The 26,375-nt window shown below is 38.6% G+C and overlaps 1 protein-coding gene across 1 annotated transcript in view; it reads right to left on the bottom strand.

Annotated features, from left to right (window-relative positions):
* Positions 1–26,375, bottom strand: part of LOC134325700 (transmembrane protein 87A-like) — a 43,142-nt gene that overhangs the window by 3,421 nt on the left and 13,346 nt on the right. The window contains exons 2-17 of the mRNA XM_063007943.1: positions 20,473–20,530; positions 19,264–19,364; positions 10,244–10,360; positions 5,927–5,971; positions 5,393–5,440; positions 4,766–4,919; positions 4,602–4,663; positions 4,142–4,325; positions 3,609–3,708; positions 2,753–2,846; positions 2,560–2,631; positions 1,834–1,942; positions 1,682–1,740; positions 1,482–1,585; positions 620–696; positions 332–396 (exon numbers count right to left, since the gene is read on the bottom strand). Of these exons, the coding sequence (XP_062864013.1) occupies positions 332–396; positions 620–696; positions 1,482–1,585; positions 1,682–1,740; positions 1,834–1,942; positions 2,560–2,631; positions 2,753–2,846; positions 3,609–3,708; positions 4,142–4,325; positions 4,602–4,663; positions 4,766–4,919; positions 5,393–5,440; positions 5,927–5,971; positions 10,244–10,360; positions 19,264–19,364; positions 20,473–20,530 (1,449 nt within the window). The remainder of the gene's footprint in view (positions 1–331; positions 397–619; positions 697–1,481; positions 1,586–1,681; positions 1,741–1,833; positions 1,943–2,559; positions 2,632–2,752; positions 2,847–3,608; positions 3,709–4,141; positions 4,326–4,601; positions 4,664–4,765; positions 4,920–5,392; positions 5,441–5,926; positions 5,972–10,243; positions 10,361–19,263; positions 19,365–20,472; positions 20,531–26,375) is intronic.

Below are 26,375 nucleotides of genomic sequence, written 5' to 3'. Positions count from 1 at the left end.
AGAAGCATTCCAGCTTTTAATGCCAGTTCCATATTAGGGGTGGGAATGGCTTTAACTGTTCTGATTTAAATATAGGCCAAAGTAGATTTACTACACACTGGTTTCTGTTTTGATTTGCATTACACATTTTGTCCCAACATTACTGGAATTGAGGATTTTATAAACAAGCTCTTAGTAAGTAATTCCTTTATTGTAGTGGTTAATTGTTCAAGTAAGTAATGTGCAAAAATGGCAATCTCCTTCATTAATCTTGATTACTACTTGAGATGTGCCTGCTAAACCAAATATGATCAAATCATTTGTGTGTGCAGATCATATGCATCAGTAATACCTCTTTGCTGAAAAGCTTTTGATTGGAGTTTGTCTCAGGTTTCGTCCCTCTCATTTTCATTCCCTCTAAAAAGAGAAATCATGGCAACAGACTCTTAGGTAACCATTTGCTTCATTTACATGCAGTTGTGTCACAGCATTTTAATGCTGACTGCACTAAGAACTAAAAAACACTTTAGTTGCACTCTGCTTGTAGCGATGCCACACATAAAAAGATTTCAGTAATATTTAAACAATATAATTGTTAAGTGTAAAAAAAAAAAAGATTTCACAAATAGATTCATCTTACCAAAGGCTTCATTAAGCATAGGCTCTTTTGCATCATCTTCCTCATCATCTTCCTCAATAAGTGGAGAGTGTGAAAATCTGTAATTTGTAAAGTTTATATCACCTTCTTATTATAAAATGTTTCAAAACCTGTTTTGCCTCAGTCCAAACCTTTTGATTGTGTTGCATGCATCAAATTCTCACTTAACGAAAAGTTCAAGAGTATAACTATCTTGAGTGACTTCTATAGTCTGGTGAGGATTGCATTAAATCAAAAGTATAAACAATTTAGACGTAAACCAAGACTATTGTTTAGCCAATCCATTTACTGCCATTACTCTACTACTCATTAACCATCATTTAATACAGCATCAGGATTAGATTTTATTGCTATTACTGAATATTGTTTGTATAATAAAAAATGTTATTTAGATGTGAATTAATATAAAAGATAAGGGTTATTGTTATGTATTAAAATTTCTGGTTGCTGGGTGCTCATGGTAAAACATGCTAGCTCATGCTAGTTTGAGTCTCAGCTCTAAATTGGCTGGGTGCCAACACAGACATGATTGGCTACGTGTGAGGGTGTGTAAGCCAATGGGATTCCTTATTGCTGCAGCAATTGTGTCCTCTGCAGGCGGGAAGATGGGAAATAATGGAGAGCAGTGTGTGAATCTTTGTACACGATACTGATCCCTGTATGAAGCTGCGTCGTGCAGGTAAAAAGACACGTGTAAGAGAGGGAGTGTGCTAGATTCGGCCCTTCTCAGTCAGGGTAGGGGTCCGCAGCACTAGAGGAGATACAACTAGGTAATTGGATATGACTAGACTGGGAGAAAAAGGGAACAATGCAAAAGTAGAACTAATTAATGAATTCCCATAACCTTTGACTGTTGACGGAAGGTCGTAGCAGCACCATGATAACTAGCAGGATGGTGGAAAAAAGCAGCCTCCAGAATGCATCATCCACCCACATATCTCTCCAACCCTGACAAAAAAGCAATTCCAGTCACTGTCACTGGTCCAAAACACAGCTCATGTTACGTTTCTCAAACACTCACACTCAGGAACACATTCTACTCACAGACTGACAGTCCACCATCTTAAACTGTTTGGTTGTCCAGATGATAAATACGATAGATGCTGCATTTACAGACAGAATGTTGAAACCAACATTAGTGCACAACAATAAATGTATATATTTAAAGCCTCTAATATTCCCCCACTAATGCTTACCCAGGACAGAGAAGACGAGGGTGTTGGTAAAGTGCTGGTATAATGAGAGCTTGACCACATTCCTGCGTAGCTTCAGAAGGCGAGTGGTCTGAGACAGACTGATAAAAACGTGCAGAGCAGTTAAGGACAGGTTCACAAAGTCCACAAGTTTTATACTTATTCAAATACTGTCAAAGCAACATAAGTCATTTCTTATTTATCCTCTTGCTCGTACCTTTATAAGTACATTTAGATAAGCCTTAAGGTCAGGGGAACCAGAGTTCTAACTTTGCATTTGGTCAATGTGTTTAACAGTACTTTGGTTTACTCCCACCATTCTCAAATATGTCAGTAGGCAGACATACTAACATTCAAACAGGTGAGTCACTAAATGATATGTTATGATGATGTGTGATGCCCCAAGACTGGCCTACCCCTAGATCTTGATCTTATTAGAAAAATCCATCAGGGAGCAGTTTACCTCCCTGGTTTATTAAGTTCATTGTGAAATTAAGAATAAAAGGCTAGTAGCTTAGACATAAAATCCACTATCCACCCATAAAAGTCACAGTTAGATGCATTACAATCCTGTAAAACCTCTTCAAGCTTCCCTGTCCACAGCTGTAAGCATACATAAGTATTTATACAAACACACAAATACAGATTAGCTTTCTTGAAACTCTACAATGCCGTGTTTGTTGTGTGACTGGGACAGATTATATAGGACTTTGTCTTTTAAAAGGATATCCACCATATGACACAGGAATCAGTAAGAGAGAGACTAATATTAGCAACCAGAGCCACTGTTCCATAGAAACCCTGTAGAAATAAATAGGAAGACAAGACACAACAACATAGTCAGTTAGTCGGTATAAAAATGTAAACACACTTTATCTATATCTATTTACAAGGCTGAATGTGCAAAAGTCAGCTTACTTACCCCAGTAACCCTGAGAACACCCTCCACAGAAGAGAAGATGAGATAAAGCAGCCCTACAGCCACCAGTCTGGGTACTGTTGTCCCTAACCTTGGTCTAAGTCAACAAGACCAAAACATAAAAAACATGTGTTTAACTTCACACACAAAACAGACACCATTTTTAAATTGCATAGAAAAATATGTCTACCAACCGTTCTACCTGGACAATGTTACATTACAATGAGAAAATGCAGCTTTGCAGAATGCTGCATTAATGAGTTACATGTATACCCTATATGGACAAAAGTATTGGGACACACCTTCTAATTATTGAATTCATGTGTTTTAACTACAGCATTTGCTAACAGGTGTAATAAATTAGTTAAATAAAGGAAATTATGTTTCCAACTTTGCAGCAACAGTTTAGGGAAGTCCCTTTTCTGTTCCAGCATTATTGTACCCCTGTGTACTAAATGAGGATTTCTAAAGCAAAAAAACAAAAAACAAAACAAATACATGCATCTTGTAACTGGGTTTAAGACTTCTAGCACAAGTGGTGCAGAGTTAACTTATGCTAGCCCACTACTGCTGGAATTCATGATGTTGCTATTGACTGGTTGGACGTCTACATACAGACATGATTGGCTATGTCTGGAGCATTGGTGTGATGGCCGAGGCTCTGTCTGGATTGCTGTCCTGTCTGGTGTGTGTTATTGCATTACATCCAGTGATTCAGGTCAAAAAGGATCCACCACAACAACTTCTGCCACAATCCTGACTCTATTATGATTTAAATGACCTAATAATTTCCAAGCATGCTGTCTGTAAAGCATAACATCTGGAGATGGAGAAGGTGTGAAGTATGAGTTATTCTCACCTGACAATGCCATAGCCCAGACTGACTATGATCAACAAGATCCGAGCTAGAGACCTCTTTAGTGCAGATAGCAGTTCAGCAAAGATCACAGCGCTTTGGTCTAAAAATGGAACACAACTTTAAATCAAAACTGAGGGTTTAAAAATTAGCAGTATATGTTTATGGACATGTGGTTTATGTCAAAAATATTAGTATTAATGATCAATTAATTGCTGTACTGTTTGGGGTGTGTTATTGTATTATAGCCAGTGATTTAGGGGGAAAAAAGGATATACCGCAACCCTGACCAGGTGAAGTGGTGGCAAAACAAGAAATTTGACAAAAAAACTTTTGGCACAATCTTGACTATTATCTATTATCTTGACTTAAAACATATGTCACTGATTACCTTTTAAATTATATTATCTTGTGTTAACAATATGAATCAATAGTATTGTCATGGTTCACCTCCTCTGAACTAACAAACTTTGTCTATTACAAACACAACATTCATTATGATTTCCATTTCCATTTCCATTTGTTGGTCCACTAACCGTAGTCTCCATGGTACTGGATGCTCTGGTACTCTGAGTAGAAGACTGCCTTCTCCAACATGCCTAGAAAGATCACAGCGCCAATCCAGAACTGGATCCTGAGTAGGTCCTGCCAATAACAGGCCATCCATAGGAGCCACAGAGAGCCGAACAGTACGTACACGATGCACATGGCCATGAAAAACTGTTAGAATAAAGCCCAACATTAGCATCAGGACCACTCATAGTATTACTTTGACCGAGTAATCTAGCAATTGCTTGACATTAATTAAAACACTACACCAGAGGTGGCAACACATTTCTTTTTAGGAGCTACATCAGCAAACTTACAGTTTACTGGGAGGCAAGGCATTAAATAGCAAAATACATAACAAAAATAAATCAAAATTGTTCAGTGTAACTAAGAGAGGGCAGAGCAGTTTCACATAAAGAATTTCTCTTCATGACAGAAAATACTCACCATCATTAGAGGCCAGTCAGCGGGTGAGGAGTAGTCATGAGGACCCTTCATTTCTACAGTCACTGCAACACACGCACACACACACTTAGGGCTTATTTTTAATATTGCTAAAGATATGCAATTACTGATGACAGGAAGCAAGCATGAAAGAAGACATGTTTTACTTGTAATTGAAAGACTGTTCTGTAAATCACTTGGCACGTCCACATCCTCCGTCTCTCGCCGTCTTCTACTGGCATCAGGATTTTGTATTGGTTGAAACTTCACAATAAACATGTACGGGCTGTCTGACCATGACTTGGTAACCGCACCAATATCCTGTTCAAGACATCAAACACTAATTCTTTAGCTTTAGAAAATAATGTACACAGTACATAACACAAGTTAATCAGTGAAAGCATTGGAAATCGTTTCTTCTTACTTTTGGCTGTTAAATAAAGATTTGAGAGAATTAACACATTGCAGAATTAACAGATTCTTTTCACTGTGTTTTACAAAATGTCCCAACTTTTGTGAAAATGGGGTTTGAATATACTGTATGCTACACAGTCTGTTAAATTGGTATACTGCTAAAATTGGTAGTATTTTCAGATACTTATTAGAACTGCTTCAAGTGTGGAAAAAGTTCATGTTTCCAGGCAATTCTTTGTTCTTAATTAACAGAAATGTACTACACAAACTACTTATGTGTCCTAAATTAAATTAAAATTAAAGTTATTTATGTATTATTTTGCCATTACTTAACAGTACATCATTTTAAATGAAAATTGCACAAACGAGAAGGATCTTACCGGACTTTCATCCCACACAAGTCTGCTTTGGTTTGTAGCTTCAGACTCCTAAGTAAGAGAAGCATACTATTATTTAAAACACTTACTTTCAGGATCTTTTACAAATTTAAGATCCTTTCTGAATGTATTGTGGATTTTCCAAGAATCTGCAGGGTCAAAAAATACATTCAGCAATTTAAAAGGTTAATTTTAAAGATTAAACGTTAAATGTTCTAAAATGGAGTATAATGTGCAGCATGGGCTCCTAATTTCTTGTTAGGACTGCAATTGTATTAAAAAGTGCATGCAACAATTGTTCTTTTGCCAAAGACAGGGAAAATACTGTCACCTAATGCTAAGAGAAAATTTACACAGATGGTCAGTTCCAAGAATGACCAAAAACCAGGTATGTGGTCGGCTTAAGCTTCCTAGTCATTCAGTGACTTTAAAAGAACAGCAACATGAAAAGAACAGATAATCAAAGACTTCGGTCATACACAATCCTTTCAAGTCTATGTAAACTATAGCTGTCAGTCTTAGAAATTTAGAACTTACCTCGGAACCCTTGAGAGACAGAACTGGCTGAAATTCTTTATAAGTCTGCAAAGAAATTAACATAAAATATTCTATATAAGTAAATAAATTCAAAACATACAGAATATTGCTGAAAGTATCTGGAGACCTGACCATGACTTTGTTACAAAGTCCATCTTAGAAACAAATAGTATTATAATAGAATGAACTATATGGGATCTTTTCAGCTGTAACAGCCCTCTTCTGAGAAGGCTTCTCACAAGTTTTGAAAATTTGTCTGTGAGAATTTGTGCCCTTTCAGTTAAGACAATTTGTACGGTGTTCCAGTTCATTCCAAAGCTGTTCAGTGGGCTAAGGTCAGGGCTCTGTGTGCAGGGCACTGGAGTTTTTTCATGTCTTTTTAGACCTTGCTTTGTGCACAGGAGCACAGTCATGCCTTCCCTAAACTGTTGCTGAAAAGTTAGAAAAATTTAATTTCCTTTATTTAATCAATTTATTACACCTGTTAGCAATTGTTGTGGCTGAAACACTTCAATTCACTAATTAAAATTGTCATGGTGATGGTGGACGCTGGCGCATTTGGCTGCCACTACCGTTACCGTATTTTATTGTATTTTTATCGTTTTTCGTTTTCATCTTTTTACACACTTTGTGGCTATTTTTTTTTATGTTACTTTTGATACTTTCATTTGTTCTTTGATACTTTTGTTCTTTCTACTGTACATCGCGTCTGCGGCTGGTGGCGAACGGTGGATGAGTTTTCCTGTAATCGGCACAATGTTGAACTATTCCGTTGACCAGCTGACGAAGTTCAACAATTGCACTACTCCATCGTGTATTCTAGTCATCAAACAGCTTGGACTCCTTCGCCGGCCTCGTTATATTCACAGGGGCTCCCGGAGAAAGCTTGTTTATTTTCGAAACGGTAACGCTATTCCATCCTTCTGGTCAGCCGTGCGCACTGTCGCTCCGCAAACACATCATCAGAGCACTGCTGCCTTGCACACTAGTAGCGGTTTAGTCTCAATGACAACGCTGTCCACGGAGTGGGATGGGAAACGCGGAGTGGACTTTGCACCTGATCTTGTCCGCGACTACTCATTAGATTTCAAACCTGTTCATCTCAGGTGTGTTCAGCCTGACAAATCGGCGCTCAGCTGGCCTGTCCGGGTACGCCCACTTCGCCGTAGAAGAGAGGGAGCGGTACTCGCAAACCTACGAGAATTCGTCCCGGAACCGAGCTCGGCCGCTGTATACACCCCGATGAAAATGGCACTGGCCAATGTGAGATCGCTCACGAACAAAACTTTTATCCTGAAAGATTTCTTCTTAAATCATCAGTTAGATTTTATATTTTTAACTGAAACATGGCTCAGTGTTGACGAATTTAGCCCTCTACTGGAACTGTGCCCTCCGGACTGTTCCTTTTTAAGCTGTCCAATAGCCACTGGTAGAGGAGGGGGTGTGGCTGTGGTTTTTAATAACCGATTTAAATGTGAAGCTCTTTCAGTCGAACATTTTACTAGTTTTGAAGTGCAGCTTATACAACTGGATTGTAGTAATCCTCTGATTTGTGCTCTTATATATAGACCACCTAAAGTGGTTGGTAATTTTATCAATGAATTTTCTAACTTCTTGGCTTGGATTATACCTACTGCAGACAGACTTTTAATTCTGGGGGATTTTAATATTCATGTCTGTTGCCCAAACAAACCTATGGTCAGTGAATTTATGCACCTAATAGAATCTTTTAACCTTGTACAGTCAATCAGTGGTCCCACTCATAGTCTCGGTCATACTCTTGATCTTGTTTTATCTTATGGTTTTCCTATTAATAATACTGTAATCGAGGATGTTGGGTTTTCTGATCATAAATCAGTATTTTTTAATATCACATTGCCAATGCAAGCCACCGGCACTAGAGCTACAAGCTGTCGTTATCGGCCTATAAACTCTGCTACAGCAAGCATTTTTTCAGAATCTTTTCTTAAGATGTCCCCTCTAGAGTGCAATGTGCCTCCTTTATCTAATTCAACTGCTGATGAATTGGTCACCATGTTTAACTCCACCTGCTCATCAATCCTTGACTCTGTGGCTCCCTTCACAACCAGGCAGGCTAAGGGTAAACCCAATCAGCCATGGGTAAATGATAATATCCGCATCCTTAGAAAAGAGTGTCGGAAAGCAGAGCGGAAATGGAAGAAAGACAGGCTTCAGGTATCTTTTGAGATTTTAAAGAGCTGCCTGTTTGCTTTTCAAGAAGCTACTAGGCTGGCTAGAGAAAGCTATTTTTCTAATATTATATCTAGGCACAGTAACAAACCCAGAGTTTTATTCACTACTATTAACTCTGTTCTAAATCCACCAATTCGTTACCCTGTCGAGTCCTCTAAAATTTGTGAGGATTTTTTGCAGTTTTTCATGGGGAAAATTGAGACAATCAAATTAAATATAACACCCTCTAATAATGACCCCCATCCAAATTTGGGGTGTTCGGATAGCTTCTATCTTTTTGAGCCCATCTCTCTTTCTGCATTGAAAGATGTGGTTTTTTGCATGAAACCCACAACCTTTCCTGGTGATATTATCCCCACTTCCCTCCTTATGGAAACATTTGATACAATTGGTCCTACTCTGTTGACTATAATAAATGCCTGTCTATCTTCTGGTACTGTTCCTGTGTGTTTTAAGCATGCTGCTGTGCAGCCCTTACTTAAAAAACATAATCTTAATATCTCTATACTTAATAATTATCGACCAATCTCAAAACTACCCTTCCTTTCTAAAGTATTGGAGAAAGTGGTGCTTTCACAGCTGTGGGCTCATTTGACAAAAAATGACATCTTTGAAATTTTTCAGTCTGGTTTTAAACCTTTTCATAGTACAGAATCAGCCCTCCTAAAGGTGACTAATGACTTGCTCCTTGCTGCAGATGCAGGAAAGTGTGCTATTTTAGTCTTATTAGACCTTACCGCCGCTTTTGATACTGTTGACCACAATTTGCTCATTCAACGTCTTGAGCATGTGGTTGGCCTTAGGGGGGCAGCACTGAGTTGGTTTAAGTCTTATCTTTGTAATAGGACCTTCTCAGTACATGTCGGTAATTTCTTTTCTTCTGTTTCTACCATTGGCTGTGGGGTTCCTCAAGGATCTATCCTGGGGCCGGTACTGTTTGCTTTATATATGCTTCCTTTGGGGAAAATCATCAGGAAGTATGGTATTCAATTTAATTGTTATGCCGACGATACCCAGCTGTACCTCCCCCTGCGTCCAACCGATTTGTGCTCTTTTAAACGCCTGAAGGAATGCTTGAAAGAGATTAAGTGTTGGTTAGCAAATAGTTTTCTTCAACTGAATGAGGATAAAACAGAAGTTATTCTCTTTGGCTCTCCCAAATATACAGATCCTTTAATAGAAAACATTGGGGAACTGTCAGACTATGTGAAATCACAGGTAAAGAATCTTGGGGTAATATTTGATTCTGACCTGAAATTCGATAAACAAATAAACTCTGTTGTTAGAAGCAGCTTTTTTCACCTTAGATCAATTGCTAAGATCAAATCAATTTTGTCACCACAAGACCTGGAAAATGTAATTCATGCACTTATTTCATGTCGCCTAGACTACTGTAACAGTTTGTATATGGGTATAAGTAAGTCCTCATTAGCTCGGTTACAGCTAGTCCAAAATGCAGCAGCACGTCTGCTCACAGGTACAAAGAAGTTTGACCACATTACCCCGGTCCTGGCATCTCTCCATTGGCTTCCTGTAAGCTACAGGATCCAATTTAAAGTTCTTCTGTTTGTTTTTAAGTCCTTATATGGATTGGCGCCATCTTACATAAAAGACTTACTCCATTTCTATTGTTCTCCTAGATCTCTTAGGTCATCCGATCAATTGCTCTTGGCTGTGCCACGGTCACGGTCAAAGCTCAAAGGTTCTACTGTTTTATACTTTGTGTTGTTTTTTTTTTTTTATATGTGTGTTTTATGTTTCAACATGTACAGCACTTTGGTTGTAAATGTGCTTTATAAATAAATTACTTACTTACTTACTTACTTACTAAAAGGGTTGTCCCAATACTCTTGTTGATATAGTGTTTGAATAAAATACAGCATTCAGATTCAAATCTCAGTGGTGCTATAGGTCAGCCGGGCATCTATACAGACAAGATTGGCTAGGTCAGTGGAGGGCGTGGGTGAAGCCCTGCATTGGATTGGCACCCTGTTCAGGGTATTCCTGTCTTGTGCCAAGTGATTCATGGAAACAAAACTCAAATGAAATGAATAAAATATTAACTGTCTGAGGAGATAGGGGATGATAATACTAAACACAGACCGTAGATGTGAGGAGACTTGAGCAGCTGCTGAAGTAGATGTAGCCTTGGCTATAGAAGCCAGTCCAGCTCTCCTTCAGCTTGTGATCCAAACCGAACATGGACACAGCAGAATTTTCCTATAGGAACAGGTGTAGTTGAAATATTCAAAGACACTTAAGTACATTTTAAAATAAAAATATCAGGACAATGCTATTCCAAATTACATTTTATATGCATAGATGTCCTGGCTTTGTGCTATTTACAGTTGCAGCCTTAAAATGCAAGTACACCTGATTATGCCTTTAACTGTCACTGTGAAATAAATGTAGTGAAATAGAAAACAATTCAGTTAATTTACCCTCTGATTTAATTCTCTGAATATGTGTTTATATATATATATATACAGTACAGGCCAAAAGTTTGGACACACCTTCTCATTCCTGTGGTTTCTCTTAATTTTTTTAAATTTTCTACATTGTACATTAATACTAAAGACATCCAAACTATGAAGGAACACATATGGAATTATGTAGTAAACAAAAAAGTGTTAAACAAACCAGAATATGTTTTATATTTTAGATTCTTCAAAGTAGCCATCTTTTGCTTTAATGACAGATTTGCACACTCTTTGAAATTTTCTCAACCAGCTTTATTAGGTTTCCACCTGGAATGGTTTTCAATGAATGTTTGTGCCTTGTCTAGAGTGAATTTTTGGAATTTGTTGCTTTTTTAATGTGTTTGAGACCATCAGTTGGGTTGTGCAGAGGTAGAGTTGGTAAAATATAAAACATATTCTGGTTTGTTTAACACTTTTTGGTTCACTACATAATTCTTCATAGTTTGGATGTCTTCAGTATTAATCTACAATGTAGAAAATAAAAATAATCAAGAAAAAACATTGAAGAGAAGGTGTGTCCAAACTTTTGACTGGTGTGTCCAAACTTTTGGCCTGTACTGTATATGTATATATATATATATATATATATATATATATATATATATATATATATATATATATATATATATATAATATATATACAGTGTATCACAAAAGTGAGTACACCCCTCACATTTCTGCAGATATTTAAGTATATCTTTTCATGGGACAACACTGACAAAATGACACTTTGACACAATGAAAAGTAGTCTGTGTGCAGCTTATATAACAGTGTAAATTTATTCTTCCCTCAAAATAACTCAATATACAGCCATTAATGTCTAAACAGCCGGCAACAAAAGTGAGTACACCCCTAAGAGACTACACCCCTAAATGTCCAAATTGAGCACTGCTTGTCATTTTCCCTCCAAAATGTCATGTGATTTGTTAGTGTTACTAGGTCTCAGGTGTGCATAGGGAGCAGGTGTGTTCAATTTAGTAGTACAGCTCTCAAACTCTCTCATACTGGTCACTGAAAGTTCCAACATGGCACCTCATGGCAAATAACTCTCTGAGGATCTTAAAAGACGAATTGTTGTGCTACATGAAGATGGCCAAGGCTACAAGAAGATTGCCAACACCCTGAAACTGAGCTGCAGCACAGTGGCCAAGATCATCCAGCGTTTTAAAAGAGCAGGGTCCACTCAAAACAGACCTCGCGTTGGTTGTCCAAAGAAGCTGAGTGCACGTGCTCAGCATCACATCCAACTGCTGTCTTTGAAAGATAGGCGCAGGAGTGCTGTCAGCATTGCTGCAGAGATTGAAAAGGTGGGGGGTCAGCCTGTCAGTGCTCAGACCATACACCGCACACTACATCAAATTGGTCTGCATGGCTATCACCCCAGAAGGAAGCCTCTTCTGAAGTCTCTACACAAAAAAGCCCGCAAACAGTTTGCTGAAGACATGTCAACAAAGGACATGGATTACTGGAACCATGTCCTATGGTCTGATGAGACCAAGATTAATTTATTTGGTTCAGATGGTCTCAAGCATGTGTGGCGGCAATCAGGTGAGGAGTACAAAGATAAGTGTGTCATGCCTACAGTCAAGCATGGTGGTGGGAATGCCATGGTCTGGGGCTGCATGAGTGCAGCAGGTGTTGGGGAGTTACATTTCATTGAGGGACACATGAACTCCGATATGTACTGTGAAATACTGAAGCAGAGCATGATCCCCTCCCTCCGGAAACTGGGTCGCAGGGCAGTGTTCCAGCATGATAATGACCCCAAACACACCTCTAAGACGACCACTGCTTTATTGAAGAGGCTGAGGGTAAAGGTGATGGACTGGCCAAGCATGTCTCCAGACCTAAACCCAATAGAACATCTTTGGGGCATCCTCAAGCGGAAGGTGGAGGAGCGCAAAGTCTCGAATATCCGCCAGCTCCGTGATGTCGTCATGGAGGAGTGGAAAAGCATTCCAGTGGCAACCTGTGAAGCTCTGGTAAACTCCATGCCCAGGAGAGTTAAGGCAGTTCTGGGAAATAATGGTGGCCACACAAAATATTGACACTTCAGGAACTTTCACTAAGGGGTGTACTCACTTTTGTTGCCGGTGGTTTAGACATTAATGGCTGTATATTGAGTTATTTTGAGGGAAGAATAAATTTACACTGTTATATAAGCTGCACACAGACTACTTTTCATTGTGTCAAAGTGTCATTTTGTCAGTGTTGTCCCATGAAAAGATATACTTAAATATCTGCAGAAATGTGAGGGGTGTACTCACTTTTGTGATACACTGTATATATATTAGGGCTGTCAAACGATTAAAATTTTTAATCGCGATTAATCTCAGAATTTCATATAGTTAATCGCGATTAATCGCATTAAAAAAAATCTGTGTAAATGTTATAGAAAACAAGGATTTTTAAGTGAAATGTTACAATTAAAATGGTGAACACATTTTATGCTATATGTACTTATGTTAAAAACTGCTGGGACAAGAGAAAACTGTAAGGGAGTTTTATTTACTCACATACTAGGCAGTAAATGTCAGATTGTAGGTTAAAATTTCTCCATCAGCAAACATTGTAGATCAGCGGTGCTTTAGGTGGGATAAGGCGTAGTTATTGTAACAGACTTTTCTGTGGTTGTATTGTGACAATGGTTTGATGGACGTTTCTACACGAAGTGAGTGTGTTTTGACCCTTTTGGGCTTCCATAGTTCATGGACTAACGTGCTTGACTCAGCTTTCCGGTATTTGGTACCATAACAGAATAAGTTAAAAAAAAGTGTTCTGCTCCCGACAACTTGTGAGTATAGCATGTATTTATTTCTTTATTATGCAAGTGCATCCCTACAACGCTCGGTTACATTATGATAACAAACCGCAAATGAAAAACGGTGGCAAGTCCGACATTAAAACGTTTGTTCTACCAGTCAAGTCTCAACATGAACTAGAATTTGCGTTAACGGCACTATTTTTTTTAATCGCGTTAAATTGAAATCGCGTTAATGCGTTATTATCGCGTTAACTTCGACAGCCCTAATATATATATATACACACACACACACTGGTGCTGGTCATAAAATTAGAATTAAAAAGTTGATTTATTTCAGTAATTCCATTAAAAAAGTGAAACTTGTATATTATATTCATTCATTACACACAGACTGATATATTTCAAATGTTTATTTCTTTTAATGTTGATGATTATAACTGACAACTAATGAAAACCCCAAATTCAGTATCTCAGAAAATTAGAATATTACTTAAGACCAATACAAAAAAAGGATTTTTAAAAATGTTGGCCAACTGAAAAGTATGAACATGAAAAGTATGAGCATGTACAGCACTCAATACTTAGTTGGGGCTCCTTTTGCCTGGATTACTGCAGCAATGCGGCGTGGCATGGAGTCCATCAGTCTGTGGCACTGCTCAGGTGTTATGAGAGCCCAGGTTGCTCTGATAGTGGCCTTCAGCTCTTCTGAATTGTTGGGTCTGGCGTATCGCATCTTCCTCTTCACAATACCCCATAGATTTTCTATGGGGTTAAGGTCAGGCGAGTTTGCTGGCCAATTAAGAACAGGGATACCATGGTCCTTAAACCAAGTACTGGTAGCTTTGGCACTGTGTGCAGGTGCCAAGTCCTGTTGGAAAATGAAATCTGCATTTCCATAAAGTTGGTCAGCAGCAGGAAGCATGAAGTGCTCTAAAACTTCCTGGTAGATGGCTGCGTTGACCCTGGACCTCAGAAAACACAGTGGACCAACACCAGCAGATGACATGGCACTCCAAACCATCACTGACTGTGGAAACTTTACACTGGACCTCAAGCAACGTGGATTCTGTGCCTCTCCTCTCTTCCTCCAGACTCTGGGACCTTGATTTTCAAAGGTAATGCAAAATTTACTTTCATCGGAGAACATAACTGTGGACCACTCAGCAGTCCTTTTTGTCTTTAGCCCAGGCGAGATGCTTCTGACGCTGTCTCTTGTTCAAGAGTGGCTTGACACAAGGAATGCGACAGCTGAAACCCATGTCTTGCATGCGTGGTGGTTCTTGAAGCACTGACTCCAGCTGCAGTCCACTCTTTGTGAATCTCCCCCACATTTTTGAATGGGTTTTGTTTCATAATCCTCTCCAGGGTGCGGTTATCCCTATTGCTTGTACACTTTTTTCTACCACATCTTTTCCTTCCCTTCGCCTCTCTGTTAATGTGCTTGGACACAGAGCTCTGTGAACAGCCAGCCTCTTTAGCAATGACCTTTTGTGTCTTGCCCTCCTTGTGCAAGGTGTCAATGGTCGTCTTTTGGACAACTGTCAAGTCAGCAGTCTTCCCCATGATTGTGTTGCCTACAGAACTAGACTGAGAGACCATTTAAAGGCCTTTGCGGGTGTTTTGAGTTAATTAGCTGATTAGAGTGTGGCACCAGGTGTCTTCAATATTGTACCTTGTCACAATATTCTAATTTTCTGAGATACTGAATTTGGGGTTTTCATTAGTTGTCAGTTATAATCATCAACATTAAAAGAAATAAACATTTGAAATATATCAGTCTGTGTGTAATGAATGAATATAATATACAAGTTTCACTTTTTGAATGGAAATACTGAAATAAATCATTTATATATATATTTATTTTATTTTTTTACATACAGACACACATTATTAGATGAATAAACTCTCTATCTAATGATACATAGTTTAACCAGGTGTCAACAACCTTAAAACATTGGTTTTCTGTGGTCTTAGCTTAATCTTAATCCCTATCCAACAAATTATTAATTTTAGACTGTTTTATCAGAACCACAGTCTTTAAGACTAACGTTCTTAAACACAGGACTCCATGGAATACATTGTGAGTCCCACACACTCACGCCCTTTGTTCAAACAGAAGTATTTGCTTAGTTCTCGTATGACAGATGCAGTGGATTACTTCAGACCATTTTTCAGGAACTTAATATAACAAAACATTTGTGTTAGGAAACTTACCTGAACCTAAAGTATTGTTGAAAAATGTATTATATGTTTAGCACTGTGGAAAAAGTAGGAGTTGACTGATAGCTAGGGCTGGGCGATATGGATAAAAAATAATATCTCTATATTTTTTCGCTGAACGGCGATATACGATATATATCTCGATATTTTTTCATCCCGTAAGGTAATAACAAAAAGACACTTCTGAGACAAAGCTACATGTTCCAAATGTTTTACAGGCACTTTAATTAAAATTCATGCTGGGGAAGCTTGAAGAACTATTTTTACTTAAAAAAAATAAATAAAAATAAAAATAAAAGAGCTATTCTAAGAAAAAGAAAGTTGTTTCTAAGGTATCTCCTGTCGTGTAATGTGAATTACAAATATATTGTCTGGCCCTTTAAGAATGTTAAGTGCACTATAGGGCGCAGGGAGTGAGTGTGTAGGGAAGGTATCAGAATTTATCGTTTCCGGCTGTGCTCATGTTCTTCTGTTGTTTTGCACTGAGCTTGTGTGGTATTAAAAGTAGCGTTCTCGTTAAACCCCCCTTACATGTTTGGACTTTGAATTATTTTACATCACCGTCACCACAACATTTACATTCATATTTTCTTTTACTGTATAGAACTCAGTTCTGTAATACAGATATAACTAATCGTTCATGTTACTGTGTAACTATTACAACATTTAATGCATTTTAATCAGCGTTCTGCTTCATGCAGTTTATTATTATTTAACAGCTTTATTTGTTGTTTAATTGCTGTTTGCTCCTTGTTTACTGCAGAGTTAGTTCATGCAATTTTATTAATTTTTGGTTGTTTATTGGCCGACAACAAGAAATACTATAAAAAGAAGATAAATAAATAAATGACGACGTCGGGTATAAACTCATCCAGTATAAACTAACATGACCACGTACAACATTCAGTACAGAAATCACTCCCCATAATGTTTGTTTTTTACAGATATATGCACATCACATATACAAACACACAAGTCAGAACAACAGGAGACGCACCGTTATGTTATTATTACTTTCTCAACACTTGCATGATTTACACTGTATATGAAGTAAATACATGCATGTCAGCGCATGCATGCGCTTGTATGTTTATACTGGTTTTTGAAACGAATAACGACTCGTTTTCTTGTTGAGGGAATGGTTGGGTGGATTGTTGAGGGAATGGTTGGGTGGACTGTTGAGAAAACGTTTGGGTGGTTCCCTCAACGTTCCTTCACGAACGTTCCCCCAACGTTCCCCCCAAACATTCCCCCAACGGTCCCCCCCCCCGAACGTTCCCCCAACGTTTCCACACGAACGTTCTCCCAATGTTCCCCCCCGAACGTTCCCCCAACGTTTCCACACGAACGTTCGCCCAACGTTCCCCCCGAACGTTCCCCCAACGTTTCCACACGAACGTTCCCTCAACGTTCCCCCTTGAACGTTCCCCCACGAACATTCCCCCAACGTTCCCCCACGAATGTTCCCTCAATGTTCCTTCACGAACGTTCCCCCAATGTTCCCCCGAACGTTCCCCCGTTTCCACACGAACGTTCGCCAATGTTCCTTCACGAACGTTCCCCCAACGCCCCTCCCCCCCAAACGTTCCCCCAACGCCCCTCCCCCCCAAACGTTCCCCCAACCTTTCCCCACGAATGTTACAGTAGTATTAGTACTAAGTAGCAGTAGTACTACTTCTGTGTTGGTGGTTGACATTAATGCTAAGAGTATTCCTGCACTGTTTGGTGGAGGTGCGCTGTTGAATTGCGTCCCTGTGTGAACCTGCATGCAGAAATACTTCCGCAAAAAAGTTGCCGGCAAAGCGGTGGTTGGGGTTTGGGTTGCCAAAGATTAATTTATGGTGGACTTGGTGTTTTTGGAACGAGCTCCTCCACCGCAGAGCCACTTTCCGCCATACTCGTTGCTGTGCCCAAATGACCCACGTAACGAACGTACGCCATTTGCGTAGCTGTGTGACGTCATTACGTAAACAACGCAGAACATCGCTATTATTACGATATGGGCTTTTTTGTATCGTTTTAGAAATTATACCGGTATTATTGTGAACGATACGATATAGCACACCCCTACTGATAGCACATTACATTTTTATTCATTTAACCTCTGACACATAATGAAATCACATTAATGTAACGTCATAGCTGGTGCTCGGGTGGAACAATGGTCTAAGGCGGTAGCACCCACTATAAAGTGTTTGAATCTCCGCAGAGCCACCAACCTGCCACACTACTGCTCTAAGTGGGAACCCAACAATGGCGGGTGATCAGAAGCGGCAACAGATTAGGTATGTGACAAAGGAGCGTGTAGTAATCCGGCTCTCCTTGATCAAATCGAGGGTCGTGCAAGTGGCAGGGGATTCACAATTAGGAATTGGAAATGACTAGCTTGGGACATAAAGGGTGGAAAAGCCACAAAACGTTCCATTGTTTTACAAACAAACTAACAAAATAAACCCACACATCTTTAAACTCATGAATAACATCAGAATTATAACAAGAACATAGGGTTGGGCGATATTGCCGATGTTCATACCGTCATACCGTCTTCATAAAATACTGCGGTATACGGTATTACCGCGGGGGGCGGGGGGTTTGTGTGGACGTCTTTCTGTTAGTAATGGGTTGTTCGCGAGCGATCCGATTCTATTGAACGGCTCTTTCAAATGAACCGAGTCGCACCTCTGGGAGCCATTACATTTATATGTTTTCATTTTTGCGGCGTTCTTATTGGCTGTAATACACCCATTCTGCTTCACATCAGTACGGGGAATTTTATTATTAGTCATAATAAAAGCTGTTTATTGTCGGAATTCAAATCCGAGTATCGCGAAGAGTGAGCGCCACACACACACACACACACACACACACACACACAGAGATATTATTATATTGTATAAACTTGCACAAGTGTGTTTTTTTGCAAGTTCGGGCTTGTCGGTGAATGTAACCGTATTCGGTACACAGAGATGTTATAGTGACATGCCAGCGCGTTGTGCCACCTCATCACATGGTTTTAAATGGCAAGATGCTAACTGTTAGCTTAGCAAGCAAAACCCGATGGAATCTTTGTCTAAGTAGCGCGTTCGAATAACCTGCCTTATGATAAGTCATTGACTTATTATAATCCTCTTGACTGAGGCAGCTGCCTATGTAAGCAGTAAGACAGCAAGGCAGCTCACTAGGTGTTTGAACACACCCTATGTAGAGAGCTCCCTAGCTTTTGTGTTATCACCTCAAACAGTGAGCACCTCCACAACCAATCAGCGAGCTCCAACTAACTACAACTCCCACCACTCCCACCCCTCCCTTATTGTGGATGCGCGCAGGTCTTAAAGTCTCCGTTTTCAAGGTAAACCTTAAGCAGAAATTTGGCGCTTCACATTTTTAAAAGTCAACATTTTTAAATACCGCGGTATACCGTAATACCGTCATACCACCCAACCCTACAAGAACACAAATAAAATGAGATTATCACAAGCTATAAAGGGCACTCATGTGACACAGGAGTCTAATGTGGTAGCACAACACCACACAGACCTGCGTATGAGCCTTAGCAGTGGCACTAGCCTGTTTGGCCTCTTTTTAAGTCCTGTGATGTTTTACTAAGAAAATGTACTTTTTATGTAAGAAAAAGTGTCATTATTGTCATTATACTCACTGCTGTGTTAAATACTTCATTGTAGCAAATGGAGGACCGAAGGTACCAACTAACGTTAAAGGCCAGGTCCTTGTCTTTACATGCTGACTCATCTCCATGAACTGTAAACAAAATACAAAAAACATAAGAATTATTCCTTACTCTGAATAAGTTTAAACTTTTAACTGTTTAACCCCCTTGAGGGGGTTATTCCGTTATCCCCCCCTTAAGCTTACTCACCAAAGAAAAAATAATGTCACAGCAATGTAATAGTATAATACTAAAAAGACTAACCAGGATGGTTTGATATAAAATTTTATGTATTATTTTTGATAATCTTAAACAAGTCCAGTATTTTCTAGATTAACCTAACTTACTATTTTTACACTGCCATAAATGTTTACCTCTTCCAATTTTCTGTATTCTTGTGTATTTATTCATGCAAATTTTGTCAATTTTTTAGCCAATTAACGACCATCATTCATTGATTGACAACTTTATAGTTTTCCATCAAAATGGAAAAAACTCAAGTTTCATTCAACAGAAACATATAACACTTTACACATTTGTATGATTCAAAAACATAATGCATAAAGCAGTAAAAAAAGGCAACATAAACACATAACCAATGTAGGAATCATGAATGTAGGAATTTAGAAATCATTTTAAACAGAACTGTAGCAAACAGTTCAGTACAAGCGCTACCTGTACTAGTCGTGTACTGAAACATGATGCAAAAGATCCACAGCATTTTGTTAAGAATAAATAAATAACAAGAATTTAAACACAGTTCCAGGTAAGCAGGGTTTAACAGAGTCCATACTTTTCAGCTTTTCAGATTGTGGTTTTAATGCACAATAGTTCCATCATACAAAATTTAAATCATATAATCTGACAGTTATGACAAGTTGTCCAGGCCCTGGAGCAGCAATGAATCCCCACACCCTTATACTACCACCAGCAAGTTTGACTGTTGAAATTATGTTCTTATTGTTTGAACTGTGTAAACTTCATGCCAGATCTAACAAGACATGCCTTCCAAAAAGAGCTTGTATTTATTTAAAATCCAAACCAGTTAAAACAAATATGACAAATATTGTGACAAATATGCAGAATAGGTAAAATAATGTTTTATGGCACTGTATACAACGTTGACTGGGTTACAGAAACTTAAGTTCATAAGCATGTAATTGTTATTTTTAAAGATATTTAACATTTTAAGGAACTTACATTTCATGAAGATTGTACTGTTGGCATACAAAGTTTTACGAAACACAGCATCCCTTAGCTGAAAAAGAAATGTGAATTATAAATATTTAAACAACTACAGATACTTTAAACAGTGTAAACAATGTGTGTTCAGTGCAGTGAAAACAGGTTCCTGGACCACTAAAAATCACTGATCTTTATAGAAATAGTTCCCTAAACTAATAATTTCCCCGTTCACAAAAACACAAAATGGCCCTCTGGATCCACAAAAATTGTTACGTTTTTATCTGTCTGGTTGTCTATAAAGTGCTGACGTATCGTGGTTAATATGGTATATGAAAAAAACATCCGCAACATTTATGGCATTAAGCAAATGCTTTTATTTAGTGACTTACAACTGTGACCAAATACAATGCAGGCAATTAAGGGTCTTATTTACAGGCCCTAACAATAGTGGTTCTGGGGACTGATAATGATGGACTTATGATTTCAATTACAGTGTAATGTTTAACATATATCTTAGCCCTGATTTGTCTAACTTAAATTTAGAATTAAAAATAAAAGCATAGTTCTGCTGGCTGGCTAAGCTCTCTTAAGCAATTTTCACAACACCTCTCTCAAACATCTCACCTTAACATTACTTCCCTGTTGCTGTGTTTTTCTGCTTATTTCTTAGGTAGTATTAACATTACTAACACTTATTAAGTATTTATTCATTTTATCTGCTTTATAAAAGTATCTGAAGGTATAGTGCCATCTGGAAACAATAGGTACAAGGCAGAAGAGTTACACCCTGGACTAGACATCACACACTCAAACACCACCTTCTGCACACAGTATTTTGAATAGCAGAAGGAAAATAAAGCAAACCAGAGAAAACCCAATCAGACAAATGGAAAATATGTAAACCTTATTATACAGAGTTACTAAGGGTCAGGATCAAACAAAAGTTCTTAATGTCCATGTTGCTGAAAAGCATGAACCCAAACAGCTGTCAGCATGATCAAGAAGTAATATGAGAATAAAAGGAGACTTTGCAGGGTACTAAAAATAGTATTATTATTTATTCAGCAGGATATAATTAATCAAACTTTGGAATCTGAGGTTTTGAGGCTTGCAACAGGTGGGTTAAAATTTATATGAAATTACATAGTACTTTTTAAGGAAGAAAGAAAAGTGGCATCGTTTTTAAATTGGTTTTATCGACTTGGACTCTTTCTAATTCTTAAAAACAGAACTAAAAACTTGCTCTAACTTGGCTTAAATTGGAATAAATCCATGAGTTTTCCAGTGTGTTTCACAGTGCTCCCCGGTGGTGCAAGACCCACCGCGACCCTGAGCGAAATAAACTGATAGTGCAAAGGAATGAATAAAAGAAAGAAAATTATAACAATGCCGTATATTCGAAATATGTGCTAAATGAATGCTAGATATGTTATATATTAAATAAATATACTTAGATGCTATACATTTGTGTTATATTTAGCAGGATTCCCATCACTATAACCGGCAAATCAGTAGTTAATACAACATCCGGGTATTAACAGAAAACGTCACCGCATCCTGCATTAGCCTCGATGCTAACCGTCAAAGACTGAAGCGTTAAATATAAAGAATTTACCAGATTTATTTACCTTTGTGTATAGTGACACTCACCGTATTAATTTCTATATTCCACAGAGAAACTTCTGCTCCAAATAAATGCTGCACGTCTGATAGAAACAAAAATAAAAAGAACACAGACGCATATGTCATTTTCACTCAGGGTTCAGAAGCGGTTAAGTGACAGCTCACTTCACGCTAGAGAAGAAAGGCGGGAACAAACACCTGTGTGTTTACCAAATCAGCCAATCATAGAACAGACAGAGGTGGTTACGAGCGCCTGTTCGTTGTTAGTAAATCAGCCAATCAGAGAGCAGAGCCAGGCTGGAACAAGCACCTGTGTGTTCAGAGCCGTACCGACAGTGTGTTTACTCAAGTTACACCGTGCAGAAACTCACATCGTGCTCCCTTCAAGAGCTCCTTCAAGTCATAAATACAAACCTATTGTGAGTTTAAGTAGTTTATGTATAGATATAGTATAGATGGGAATAACGTCAATAGGCTGTATAAGAAGGGACAGAGCCAAATTTAAGATCTTTGCTGTGAACTTTCTATGAGTTTGTGGTGTCAAGTACCATCCTTAACGCCGTTGTGTGCTGGGGCAGCAATGTCACAGTCAGGGACACCAATATACTCAACAACACAGTGGAGATGGTGGTGGAGAGGCGGATGCTGGAAAACAAAATTCTTTTTCCGCATATCCCAGCTTGTTTGGAAGCTGGGGTCAAAGCACAGGGTCAGCCGTTGTACGGCACCCCTGGAGCAGACAGGGTTAAGCATAGCAGAGCCAGGATTCAAACTCTCAACCTTTCGATTGATAGCCCAAAGCTCTACCTAGGCTACCACTGTCCCAATCATGTCAGCAATCATGAAAAACCTCTGTCACCCACTCCATAATAAAACACTACATGGACAGAGGAGTACACTGAACAACAGACTGCAGAAATTCTTCTCCCTGCAGCCATCAACTCTGGACTCTAAATTATCTAATCATTAATGTTTAATCATGTTTTTTTTTTTTTTTTTTTCTCTAGTAATTTCCGCACTTTAAGGACAGCCACAGTAATATATGTAAACAATATACTGTACTTGCAGACTTATTCTATCTTTCTTCTATGCAAGGCCGTGACCATGAATTGAATGGGGTGGGGAGGGCATTCTAAAACGTTCCTGCCATATCAACAACTGATGGGAACACTGACGGATCCTAACATTACGCCAAGCTAGTGAGTGGAATGTGTTCATTTATAATGTTTACCTCAGTATATGGGGGGCATTTTGAACATATCTGAATTTTGGGGGGAATTTTGTATATTGGGGTTACGGCCTTGCTCCTGTGTCTACATGTGTTATCTGTATATAAGCTTCTGGAACACTGTAATTTCCCTTCAGGAATTAATAAAGTGTTATCTTAATAGTTTGTTTATATTTTTGTATTACAGATGCATTTAGTTACTACTCTGTCCCAAAAAATAATAAATAATTGAGTATTTGAGAGTCTAAAGCTGCTACCATCACATTACAGATTTAAATGCTGAATGCGAATCTGGTAAAGATTTTCTGATAAATCCTTTAAAAAATTGGATATATGACAGCATTTCCCCAAACTCTGGCTGTTCCCTTTATTGATGTTATGTGCTTTATTTACCAGTAGAGGGAAGTAATACCTTTACTGATAATGTACTTTTTTCTGCTGTGTGTTTCTGTGTACTTCCACTAGAGGACGCAGTTTACTGAAGCCAATAATTCATTTAGCTCAATATTCGGCTGTGATGATGGATAAAATGTTAAGAAAATGTCTTCTTTGTGGTTAATTAGCTCAACTCTACACTAATAAAACGAGGAACATACATTTCTCTTTAGTAACAGTCTATTAGAACATAAGAACAATAAATGTTTACTGTATTATTACCTTTTGTGAAGGTGAGCATTGAACATTATTTGAATTGTAACATACTGTATGTTGGACGACATTGTGGAGGTACAATGTGTGATGCCTTGCAATGGATTGGCATTTAGGCCACTGTAATCCTGACCATAATAAAGTGGTTAGTACAAATTCAAGATTTATTGAATACATGTAATCACATTTTACTTACATTATAAATTGTCATTCAATATCAAAATGTGTCTGAAGCAACTTGTTTGTAAAAAAATAATAATGTAATAATATAACATGGAAAAAACAATCTGTTAAAATTGTCTGTCATTTTAGAGCAACCACACAGGCAAATAAACATTTTTTCTACAGAAGCTGTTGAAGAGTAACTGTTTACAAAAGAGAATAAATCTGTCTAAAGTAGATAATAAATTGCATAAATAAAATGCATAAAAATGCATTTTATTTATGCATTTTCTAAAATTTTCTCCCAATTTAGCGTAGTCAATCTGTCTTCCCCTGCTGGTGAGTCGGTATATTGCTGCTCACGCCTCCTCCGACCTGCACACAGCCCTTAGTGGAACCCTTTTTCACCCATGCACTCTGCACAGGTGCCCCCCTATCTGCTAATCAGGGTCCTTACATAGCGTTTTGAAGACCCCACTCACATAGTCCGGTCATCCCACCCTAGCAGAAACGTGTCTGCTGTAGGCACTGCCAATTATGCCCGCTAGATGGTGCCCAGCCAACCTGTGGCAAAGGCAACTTTTGAACCGAGGAGTTCAGAATCTTGGGGCTGGGGTGCTAGTGGAATATCCCGCTGTGCCACCTGGGCACCATAAATGTTTAAAGCATGAATTATTGCAAATTATAATTATTTGCAGTAAGTAGAAAATAATAATATTAAGAAGTGTCCAAATGAAGTGTGTTTTCATAAAGGGCATTGTGGCTGTGATTTGATTTCAGGAATGATCCACAGGTGAGTATCATAAATCATCACTGTGGTGTTGTAATATAAGTAATACCTTACTTACTCATTTACCTTAAATGATGTATTGCTCTAATACAAAAATTAAGAAGTCAAAAAAGCATAAGACAACTCTCAGCTCTGCTATCATTAAGTTGGGTGCCTTAATGGACAATACTCAGCTCATCCAATGGTGGACTGCTATTAACTGCTGCAATTACGACCTCTACTGGCTGATCGATGGGGCTTGCACAAAAGACGGGGATAATGGATATTGGTGCTTGACTCTCCGTAGCTCCGAATAAACCCGCCTAGTGCAGGTGAAAAGAAGCAGTGGACACGTGTGTTAGTCAAAGCTCTTTTCTGTCAGGATTGAAGGTCAGCAGCAGTAGAGGAAAGCCAAATGCAAACAAGAAACTGGGAGGAAATTCAGAAAAAATGCAGAAAAAAGACTTGCTTGATCTTAATCATCTGAAGTAAATCAAACATCAAAATCAAGCATAACAAAAACCCATAAAACAAATAGCCTATAAATTAAATATGAAAGTTCTGATGTCATGACAGATTTTGCTGTTTGACGTGCCCTCAGACCCATAAGCAGCAAATTAACACAGTAGTCGTAAACTTTCGCCTCCCTTGCTGTGTTGTGGTTCAGTGAGGAAATAAGTCAGCTTGCTCCTACCACATTCTGGGACATGGGAGTGTGGGATAGATGGATTTTTTATGGGTGCGGTGACGAAACACAGGAAATCAGTAGGGAGTGGATACCCCTTTGGCTTGAGCCTAGTAGCTGTTATTTTTTCAGCACAGCCGATATGAAAACAAGAAGTAGTAAAAAAAACAGTAAAGCCTTCAGTGACTTGTGAGCGGTTACAGGGTTCAAGGTTTGATAGATTTTAAATTGTACTAAATTACAATGATCTGAAAACCACTGGCTAAAATGTAATCATGTATCATTTATGCTTTCCTGTGTCCTGCTCCCAAAAGAAGGCCCGTGCTCGGTCTCCATGGAGCTGCCGGACTTCATGCGGGTGTAGTGGTGAAACTGGACAGTCCCTGATGTGAGAATGGCAAGGCTCAGCTGTCACGTCCTGCTCCCAGACTCACACACATGCCGAGGGCTATAAGCGAGTGAGTAGTGGTTAAATTTAGCCCTGGAGAACAGCTTAGCCTACAAGTTCTCACTGTATGAGAACAATCACAGTGTGGGTGTACTCAGTTGTGGATAAAGCTGCATCTTAAAAATCTAACTAAAAATCCTCTATCATACATTCTCTCGAAGGACACTCTATTGTACTGCCTCCTCTGCATTCTGTGCTTTCTGTGCTAGTGGTCCTCCCACTGGCTCTGGCTTTATTTCCGTATAGTCTTTCTCACATAGATAAGAGCTCAGTGGCACATTTATAGCTTCTGCTTCTTTGATAAGCTCGTGGGAGAAATGTTTCAGACACCTGCAGCTCTGTGTAACGCTGCATT

The sequence above is a fragment of the Trichomycterus rosablanca genome, chromosome 13, assembly GCF_030014385.1.
Source record: "Trichomycterus rosablanca isolate fTriRos1 chromosome 13, fTriRos1.hap1, whole genome shotgun sequence".
Taxonomy (NCBI): Eukaryota; Metazoa; Chordata; class Actinopteri; order Siluriformes; family Trichomycteridae; genus Trichomycterus; species Trichomycterus rosablanca.
The sequence above is the reverse complement of the archived record's forward strand: the minus strand, read 5'-3'. Positions and strand labels throughout refer to the sequence as shown.